At 41.8% G+C, this 10962-nt stretch overlaps 1 protein-coding gene and 1 long non-coding RNA gene across 3 annotated transcripts in view; both read right to left on the minus strand.

Moving 5' to 3' along the window:
- Positions 1-1965: 1965 nt before the first annotated feature.
- LOC543129 (dof zinc finger protein 3) lies at positions 1966-4365 on the minus strand. Its single transcript, XM_044545211.1, has 2 exons — positions 4138-4365; positions 1966-3186 (listed from the first exon to the last, which is right to left on the minus strand). Exon 2 carries the CDS (start codon positions 3184-3186, stop codon positions 2194-2196), a length of 993 nt encoding a protein of 330 aa, XP_044401146.1. The 5' UTR covers positions 4138-4365; the 3' UTR covers positions 1966-2193.
- A 3101-nt stretch (positions 4366-7466) lies between these two features.
- Positions 7467-10962, minus strand: part of LOC123120549 (uncharacterized) — a 6363-nt gene continuing 2867 nt past the window's right edge. Inside the window, exons 2-3 of one of the 2 annotated variants that reach the window (XR_006459489.1) lie at positions 8430-9300; positions 7467-7936 (exon numbers count right to left, since the gene is read on the minus strand). This is a non-coding gene — a long non-coding RNA (uncharacterized lncRNA). The remainder of the gene's footprint in view (positions 7937-8429; positions 9301-10962) is intronic. The other variant, XR_006459490.1, reaches the window with a different exon arrangement.

The raw sequence follows: 10962 nt of genomic DNA on the forward strand, positions 1-10962 counted from the left end.
GAAAATTTGGTCACTACTGAGGGCAACAACATAACTACCCAAGGTTCATGTAAGTGTGGGCGTGAACCAATTTTTTTAGTTATAAGTGTAAAAAATGATGGTGAGGATGATTGTAAGAACACATTTTTATTAGTAATTGATGAGGTTTAACCAAAAACCATAATGGTTAAGTTTTAATCATGCATTATTTTCCAATCTTAGCGAGGAACTCAGAATTCAAGATAAGAGTGAGAGTGGCCGAGCTAGATAAAAATGTCTTGTGGTGTTGTTATTTGGGGGAGGGGACGTGGGAGGAAAGAAAATATGAATGCTTTTAGAGCAAATACCCTTTCTAATGTGGGCCTCCCCTATAAATGCAGAAATTGAAGAAATGTTACTTTCTCCACAGGTATAAGTGCACCAACTCATGGGGTGTATGAGCTGAATAGGAAATACCATGGTTTGAATACTATGGTCATCATCCATGAAGGAAGACATCATGGTCAATAGTCTAAAAGTATCTACCGAGACACATGTGGGTTCCATGGTCTTGAGTATGTTCCGTTACTCCCTAATCTTAATTTTCCACACCTTTGAGCCCAACTGCATAAAGCCACAATCTACGCGACGGTCAAATTTGGTCACTACTTATGGCAAATTAAAGTTCTATTCATAGATAGGATTACACGCTAACATAGTGTGGTATGTCATAACAACCTAAGGTTCGAGTAAACATGGGTGGGACCAAACTTGTTTTAAATAGAAGAGTCAAAAATGTCGTTTACATCTTCAAAATGCATTTGTAAAATTATAAATCTTGTTGTGGAACTACCCTAACTCAAATTCAAATAAGGGATAGGAGTGAAATCACAATAAAATATGGAAATCATACCTAACATGCACATGTTTTCATTAGAATACTTGTTTAAACTACGAAGATGATGTAGTGACAAAATTAAAGTCACAAATAAGATCTGGTAACAATGATATTCCTATGGATAACTCACCTTGAAAGAGTGAGTCCCTCCCAAAGAGGCTCATATTAATGCTAGAGATGCTAGTAAAGCACCCTTTTGAGCTTCTGAAAACAATACCCTAACAAACATGCATGCAAATGTAAAAGAACAAACAAGATCATTGTAATCTTACCAAAAATTTCCTAGGGAATCAAATGATATAGCTCATGAATAAGCCCGATTAGCACGAGTAGCTCCTCCAAAATGCTTTGAAAGACGAGTGCACCTTATCAACCTTTTTTGATGAATTAAAAACTATTTTGCTTTAAGAGTGTGTGAGATGGTGAATATCTTGTTAACAATTTATGAGCCAATCTCTGTTACCCACAAAAAAGACAACATCTGTTGTATAATTAGCTCCATAATGGCTAGTATTGCTTTAAACGAGAAGTGTGATGCACCTTGAAAGAGTGAGTACCTCCCAAAGAGGAGAACCTTGATGATGGAAATGCTAAGAGAGCAACCTTTCAAGTTTTCTAAATAGAAATATGGTAATAGATCACGCGTACTAATGTGGCCTATCATTATCATCTTAAGAAAACAAATGTTATATCTCGTGAATTAGCTCGATTGACAAGAGTCACAAGACCCTAGCTTTATTGTGAGCCAAAACTGCCTAAAAGAAGAAAAATGCTTGAAAATTGTTTCATGGATAAACCATCTAATTCTGTTGTACCCTCTTTGGTGGACGATGTAACAATCTCACAATGTTAATAGAAGGTTGAATTTAATTAAATAAAACCTCCCTTTCAAGAATGGGAAAGGTCTGGTTAATAATTAATGAGATAATATATGTTATAACCCACAAAAGACCATGATGGCTAGTGTTTCTACAAATGAGGTTTCGGATGCTGAAATACAATCCATGGCACAATGGTTGGATCAGTGGGTAAACCAACTTAACTAAGAATAATGTGCATGCATTCTCTACAACATCACCTAGATAAAGCTTAAACCATAAATCCTTCAATTACTAATGTCATGAAACAAACAATACTTAATTAAGCATCGCAGATGACACACATTGTCTGGAGTTTCACTCAAATAAACAAAACAATCCCCACTTAAACAAAACATGAAAATGATGGAGCGAAATAAGTCAAGCAAGTAAAAGAAGAAGAAGCGCCGAAACTAGTAAGAAAACGATTGACCCACTTCACCAATTCAATGACCTCCATTTCCCATTTTCTTCTTGCACTTACATCAGGGAGCTGCTGTTGAGGAGGCTCTGCCATGGGTTTGATCCTCCATTGTTGATCCAGTAGCAATCCCTCGATGACCCACCATTGTTGTCATCACCGCCGCTGTCGTTATTGTTGTTGTTGTGTATGTTGCTGTTGCCCATCGTCACATTGTTCCCAGTCCCGAGGTGATGCACGCCTCCTGATACACCACCACCACCTCCACCATTGCCAACCTGTGGTTGCCATTGGAGCCCCATCACGCCCCCCATGCCGTCATCTCCTTCCTCGCTAGTGGCCCCTTGAAATATTGAAGCAGTTGCGGCACCTATTCCATTTCCACCAACCACGAGATCGCCATGCTGCTGCATCGGAACTGGAATGCCAAATGACACCGCTGGCGGCGTCATCAGCATCCCATTGCCTGATCCAATGGCTGGCCCACCATAGTAGTAGCCATTGTTCTGACTGAGGCTGCCATCAAGAAGCCCTCCTGCACCCCCTCTTAGCACGTCTAGAAACGACGTCGTCCCACCAGGGGACATCATCGCCGCCGTGTTGGACGACGATGATGACCCAAAGGCGGTTAGGGAAAGGCTGCTTGGAATCTCAAAACCAACAGACATAAACGTCGGGAGGACGTTCGCAAAGTTCATCCCTGTGCAGGTCGAGGGGGGCACGACAGTCGTGGGTTCCGGTGAGGAGGCCACGCCGAGCTTGTGGGCGTCGGAGGTCCCCGAGCGCTTGGGCTTGCGGCAGCCACCACCGATGGGGACGTTGCGGAGGGAGCCACCATGGGTCCAGTAGCGGCGGCAGGCCTTGCAGAAGTAGCGGGGCTGAGACATACTATAGTTGTTGTAGTAGCAGAACTTGGTGTTGCCAGACTTGCACCGAGGGCATTCCACCTTCTGCTCTGGCTTTGGCCGAGGCTTCTTCTCCGCCCCCGCTATCGCCTCCCCCGCCATCTGACCTGCCTTGCTCTTGGAGTTTGACGGAAACACTTCCTCCATCTACAACACATGTGTACACACATATCGAATTAAATTAAGTTAAATTGTTAATCCTAAGGAGTGAGACATGTAGAATCATTGGTTGACTCAAAATGTCATGATAAGTGCATAATCAGGTCTCAAATTCTCAGATCCATACAACAGATTCAATTAATTAGCTACAACTCTAAGCGCCCATTCTTTTGGGCAACTTAAAAAATAAGGTGCCTCTCCCCATACTCTCTAGTATTAGGATTCCTTGAAAGCCTAATCCCAGGATCTCCTAGTTACCTAACCAGGCGTGTAAGAAACCGAGACAAAATAAATAAAATCTTGGGTTCAAAGTAGTGAATCCAACATGGATAAAAAAGAACTGCAAAATCCGATCCAATTTTTCGTAAATCAAAACAAAAAAAAATAAAACTTTGTAAACAAAACTAGTAAATCTGGCATGCATCCATGGATTAGTGCCTATTGAATGTGGTAACGGCTGTGTGCATGAACCGATGCAGAGCCTGGAAATATCCCCTTTTCGAAATGGAAACATACGGCCGCCCCCTCTATTGTTCTAGCTACGAGCGGTTTGCTAAAATTGATACAACAACATCAAAATTACACAAACCAAACAAGGTAGGTCATGAATTCAGTATGAATTCTTCAAGATCAAGATCTAAATACATGCATGTACACAGGAACACGCAAACAAGAGAAATATTTTTTGGAATAGCCCGTGGCTAGATCTACAACGGGTCTTAAAGTGAAGATCGCTAGCTAGCTAGCACAGCTTGCGGCGAGCGATACTGCAGGAGATTATGTAGCAAAAGTCGCATGCACGAGGAAGAAGAAGAAGAAGAAGAAGAAGAAGAAGAAGAAGAAGAAGAAGAAGAAGAAGAAGAAGAAGAAGAAGAAGAAGAAGAAGAAGAAGAAGGGAGAAAGAGTAAGTGATAGAGATCAAAGGAAGAAGAATCTCACCAGGTGAATGAAGGGTAGTATGGAGTATAGGTGTTGTTTGGTCTAGTGCTATGGGATAGGGTGAAGTTGCCCACCTTTTTATACCCGTAAGGCTAGCTAGATGTTTAAACACTACCGCAGAATGAGCAAGCCAGATATAGGGTCAAATTAATAGAGGGTGTGTTCATGTGAGTGATGAACTGTGTATAGCCAGTAGCACTGGTAAGACAGAAACGGCTGTAGAGCTGTTGGCCCGTTGTCCCTGGAAGACAAAACGGCTAGAGGTGACGCGCACACTAGAGAGAGAGAGAAGGACGGATGGCTTGCAAGCCTTGGGTTGGAAACAGAAAAAAGAGAGAAAGACGAGCCTAATGCCGGGGCTCTTGTGCTGCAAGCTTCTCCATCCTTCCTCCTTCCGTTGCTTGTCAGAGCTTGGGGCCAACAGCAAAACATGGGGCAGGCCGGCCGTGCATACGTATGTGTATATTATCTTTGACGTGCTATACACACATGGATGGACGGATGCACTCTATGGGTCTATGACATGCATGGACCACACAGCCTTCACACACCTGTCTCATGAGGTAGCATGGGTATGAATAGCACACCAGGTCTCATCCAGTGCAAATCTTCATCGCCACTCTTCCTTTCCTTCCATTGTATATCTGGCTATCTTGTCAGTGATCGCAGCTAGAAAACACGGTGTAGGCGTGCCGCATTCACGTGTCATAGCCCGTGGTGGAGTGGTTGTGTGCATGGACGTATGCATAGGCCAAGGTGAACTCTTTTTTGGCATACCATTTTAGATTAAAATATCCATTTAAAAAATCTTGGGCTAGAACTCTATCCTTTGCATTTCAGCAATTAATACCAATCAAATCATCCACCATCTCTATCTTTTCCTTTCCCTGTATAGTACTCCCATTTCATTAATTCTCCACCGTTGAATCAATATTTGTATTTCCTCACAAAAAGAATAGACATTTGTATAATAACTTGGTAACGCGTGTTTCGAAAAAGTCATGGCAGATATCTGAAATAGTAAACTTGGATGTTTGTCGTGTGCACTCCATTTGTAGTTAAATAAAATACCCTATTTGTGTTGCACTATATTTGCAATATGGTTAATCATACGATTTTTTCCTACCACCACCTTTTTAGCGAGGTTCAAATTTTATGTAATAATGAAACAAACCATTGTCACCAAAGTGCATAGAGTAGTTTGTATTTAAATGACCACAAAATATCACAAAGCAACACAATCTAGATGTTTGAAATTATAATCTACTACCCCTAGAAAAGATGATGATTACCCTTCTTGTAGATAGAAAATGTTGACTACTATTGATCCATGGGACTATCAAAAACAGGGAGCCAACCAAAAGTCAAGTATCATTGTGAGATATCTTTTTAAATCAACATGACAACCTCTCTACCATTGGCCGCCTCAACCTGGAAAATATGGCAGTTGTGGTCTTTCCATATCCATAACTCCCCCTCCCTACACACTTGTGACAACTTTTGACTTCTGTAGGGTCAAAAGTATGTCTAGAGGGGGGTGATTAGACTACACTGGTACAGCGACGTCCTAAACAAACGGTTTAAAACCCCTTTCCGCGACGGCATTTGGAACCGTCGCCAAGTGAGTGTGGGCGATAGGGGGGTCCTTCCCACACGACCCAAAAATCGTCGGGGATAGGCCCTCGTGGGACCCAGGTTGGGGCCGTGTGCGATTGGGCGAGGCATGAAAACCCAATCATTTCCGTAGGTATGTACATCCCACACGGTGAATCTCAGAAATCATTTCCGTAGGTATGTACATCCCACACGGTGAATCCCAGAAATCATTTCCGTAGGTATGTACATCCCACGCGGTGAATCCCATAAATCATTTCCGTAGGTATGTACATCCCACACGGTGAATCCCAGAAATCATTTCCATAGGTATGTACATCCCACACGGTGAATCCCAGAAAATCATTTCCGTAGGTATGTACATCCCACATAGTTCTTTGTATGGAAACGTTTGTGCAAGGTGGCCTAACGCAAACAGTTCGCTGCCGGAAGCCGTGTGTGATTGTTAGTTGATCGAACACGCTTACTTTCTAGAAACCGTGTGGGTTGTTTGAGTTCATCGCCCACGGTGTTGTCTGAGTAACCGTTTGCAATAGAAAACCCCAATAAGCAGGGTAATTAGCCTATTATTGATAATCCATGTACTAATCAAACTGATATTTCTTATAAAACATGCCAGATATTTCATATTCATATAAAAGCAACCAGGATTTCATAATCGAATTACATCAGATAGCTTCGGCACTCAGTTTTGCCATTACACAACAGCACCAAGTTTCACATGCAGCATCAAAAACCTTTGAAAAGTAGCATCATACATGATAAATAGACAGATGAATCTCATCTGGGAAACTGCAGAAGCGGAAGGCAAATATTGAGCCTTCAGTGATGTTGAATGTCCTTGCAACTTTAGGCCAGTGGCTATGGATAATTGCCCGCCCAACCTTCGTCCTCTTCAGCAAGACTTCAATATTGTACCGTGGGTATTGAATGAATACCTTCCTCGCCTCTTAACCATGCAGGTGGTTTGAGAGGTAATCATCGGTGAACTGCTTTGAAAAGTACTAAAAACAAAGCTATGCATAAAACGCTGTTGTAAATTTTGAAATGGCGCAAGGGGTAAAAACAAGGTAAAAGAGTTGGTACCATTCTATAGTTGACTGATATCTTCTTCATTGTGCAAACAAAGATCTTGCTGTTATTCATCGCAAGTTTCTTCATCCTAACAATCTTTCTGGGTTTCTTGACTACTGATATTCATGGACATCTCATTTCTCCATATGCAAAATGGGTCGAACAGTGGGTCTAAGACTCTGACAGAGGACCTACATGTGCAAGACCAAATTGTAAGAAACCTAAATATTAGAATGATTCCTGCAACTGCACAATAATATGCTATTAGCCAAAGGACTCTGCTTGAACAAACTTCAATGGTAAACCACAGTGTCTCCCATTGTTTCCCTGCAACACACGTAAGGAAGATCTTGATATATGAAAAAACACCCCATTTATATAGATATATGAAAAACGATAGGGGTTTTCACCCTACTGTCAAGTTTGTCAAAAAAACGCATATAAAGATCTTGATCAGGTTAACTGAGAGTTGCCATACTATCAGTAGAATATGTATTGAGTACAGCCAAATTCGATTGGTGTCACATGCATAACAATACAAAATTATACCCACAGCAAATGAAAATCAAATTGCAGAACTGAACCAAACAGTTAAATGGACAGCAGACCAAATGAACCAAAATAGTTAACTGAGCATGACATTGCAGAATAGAAACATGTACTACTCCCTCTGTACCGTTTTATTTGTCGCTGGGAGAAACTTCCGACCAGGTGAAAACGAACAAAAATACCAAAATACCCCTAATTTGAAAACGAGTCGTCGTCTTCCCCGTCGTCTCCCTCCGCCAGGCTCCTCCTCCGGCGTCTTCCTCCGCCAGGCTCCTCCTCCTCCAGCAAGCTCTTCCCCGTCAGGCCCCTCCGCCAGGCTCTTCCCCGCTGTCCAGGTGCTCGTCCTCGCCCAGTTTGGTCGCCGCCGCTCCCAATTTGGTCGCCTCCGCTCCCAATTTGGTCGCCTCCGCCCCAGCCTGGCCGCCGCCTCTGCGCTCCCAATTTGGTCCTCGCCGCACCGGCCTGGTCCTCTCAACCACATCTTGGCCGCCGCGCTGCCCAGCCTGTTCCTCACTGCTCCCCCGCCATGCTGTACTCCAGGCAGGTACTCCTCGCCCGTGCACTGAAATTAACAGCGGAATTTGAGGAATCAATAACAACAGCTTCAGTAATTTATAGCAGGATTTAAATAATTTGTATCAACAACTTCAGTAATTTATAGCAGGATTTAAATAACAACAGCTTTAGTAATTTATAGCGGAATTTGAGGAATCAGTAACAACAGCGGAATTTGAGGAATCAGTAACGACAGCTTCAGAAATCAGGAGTTTAGTGCAGAATTTGAAGTTCAAGTGTTCCTGAAGTTTTCCAGGATTCTGGCTTTTTGACTTGGGGATCTGTTGTTTTTAAATAAACCAGCAGAAATCAAATGTCATTGTTATTCATTTTTAAAAACTGATTATTACTCCTGATAATTATGGTTACAGTTTCTTGTACTGCATGCAATTCTATTTTTTCAACTGAGTAGTTCTTCTTCAGCTGATGATGCTGAGGCATGCCCATTCCTTGTACAGCACACACCCAAAGTTACTCAAAAAAAGTGTTGACTGTTTTACCTGGTGGAATCATAGCAGCATCAGGGAAACCCATCACAGCATCATGATGGAATATTGTTTGTGTCTGGACATTGTATATGTTGCCGTGCTCCGATTGATCTGTCGATGTATGAAGCCATACCATCATCATGATAAACAAAGTCTGAAGGGTTTATATCTTGAGAAAGCAAACAACTACTCCATATGAAGACCTGATAAAGAGTAACCAGACCACATAACTGTATTCAGATCATTTAGTTGTATTGAAAAGATTAATTCAGTTTTAACTAAACATTATTTATACACAGCAAAATGGTCAGTAGATTAAATGGTCAATACACTGAAACAAGCATTTTGACAAAACAGTTTGACAAGAGTAAATGGTCAGTAACAAGCATTTGGATAAATTTTCACCATTGTGAACAGGAACAAGCAGCAAATTCAGTTAGGTGCTTTGCAAATTCAGTTAGTTGCTTTGAATATGGCCAGTTAACTTGCTTTTCATTTAATTTGAATATGGTCAGTTAACTGAATTTTAAAGCAGCAAATTCAATTAGGTGCTTTGCAAATTCAGTTATATGGTCAGTGAACTGTTTAGAGCAAATTCAGTTAGGTGCTTTGCTTCTTCTACTCCTGCTCCTGCTCCTATGCTCAGTTAACTGAATTTTTAAAGCAGCAAATTCAGTTAGGTGCTTTGCAAATTCAGTTATATGGTCAGTGATTAGAGCAAATTCAGTTAGGTGCTTTGCTTCTCCTCCTCCTCCTCCTCCTCCTCCTCTTCTTCTTCCTCTTCTTCCTCTTCTTCTTCTTCTTCTACTTCTACTTGTACTTCATCTTACATATTTATATCTTCAGGAGAAAATAGATCTCCCAGACCTCAACTTCACTCCACCTGCAGAAGATGTGGATGAAATGGATGACGATGCAAAAAATGAAATGGAAGGACATGTGGGAGATGAAATGGAAGAAGATGCAGGACGGGGAATGGAAGGAGATGAAATTGTTCAAAATCCAGGTACAGTTATAGTTGATCATTCCATCATTTCATCACTTGATCATTCCATCACTTCATCACTTGATCATTTCATTTAATCATTTCTTTGTTGTATGTCTTGGTGCAGGCGTTGGGCAAGTTGTTAGGAAAAATAAAACCCTCAATGACCAACAAAAAATTGCTGCTTATGTAGCATTGCATACACTGTGTATGAGTAGAGGAGGCATTTTTTATGAAAACTGATAAGCAAGACATTACCATTTTTTTTGGAGTGGGTGTTTGGAATGTACAAAGAATTTGGAGGAAAGCAATGTTGCAAATTCAAGAAGGTAAGGAGGTGGATGTTTCCAATCAGAGAAAGGGAAATTGTGTAAGAAAGCCTAAGGACATTAACCTAGAAAAAATCCTAACAATCCCATTGAACAAGCGGTCTACTATTAGGTCATTGGCCTGGCAACTAGGATGTAGCCCTACCACCCTACATAGAAAGTTCATGCTAAATTTGATAAGGAGGCATACAAACTGTGTGAAGCCAGCTCTAAAGGAAAAGAATAAGATGGACAGGATAAAATTTTGTTTGTCGATGCTTGATGAGGCAACAACAGCAACTGCAAGGCCTGAGTTCAAGACTATGCATAATGTTGTCCATATTGACGAGAAATGGTTTAACATGACAAAGAAGAATAAGACATATTATCTGCTAGATGGGAAGGAAGAGCCTACGAGGTCTATACATGGCAACTGTATTGGCAAGGTGATGTTCCTAACGGCCGTTGCTAGGCCAAGGTGGGACAATGAAGGAAATGTGACCTTCTCTGGGAAAATCGGTATCTGGCCATTCGTGAAAGAAGTTCCTGCTCAAAGAAGAAGCGACAACAAGCCCAAAGGTACAATAAAGACAAAATCAATAAAGGTCGACAGATAAGTGATGAGGGAGTTCCTGATAGAGAAGGTACTGCCAGCGATACAAGCTGTTTGGCCCGAAAGTGATGCTGGACAGACTATCTACATTCAGCAGGATAATGCTAAGCCCCATATCTTGCCAGATAACCCAGAATTTCTAGAAGTCGTCGCAAAAACTGGACTTGACATCAGAATAATACAACAACCTGCCAACAGTCCTGATTTGAATGTGCTTGACCTTGGGTTTTTCAACTCGCTACAATCCCTAACAGATTGTCTGAGTCCTAAAACACTACAAGACCTTATTAAGGGTGTTTTGGAGGAATTTGAAGGCTACGAGGTTTACAAGCTCAACAGAATTTTCCTAACTCTGCAGACATGCATGATTGAGATCCTGAACCATGCAGGGGGCAATGGGTATAAAACACCCCATGTGAACAAAGAAAGGCTTGAGGGTCTTGGGCAGCTACCTCCGAGACTATCATGCCCTCCAGAGGTGTATGCAAATGCCCTACACAACTTAGGGCTAATGGAGAGGGTTCAATGATGAGGCTTGTGCTGCTTGTGATGATTGAGATGAGGCTTGTTCAGATGCTTGACATGAGGCTTGTTCAGATGCTTGTGATGAGGCTTGTTCAGATGCTTGTGATGAGGCTT

The sequence above is a fragment of the Triticum aestivum genome, chromosome 5D, assembly GCF_018294505.1.
Source record: "Triticum aestivum cultivar Chinese Spring chromosome 5D, IWGSC CS RefSeq v2.1, whole genome shotgun sequence".
Classification (NCBI taxonomy): Eukaryota; Viridiplantae; Streptophyta; class Magnoliopsida; order Poales; family Poaceae; genus Triticum; species Triticum aestivum.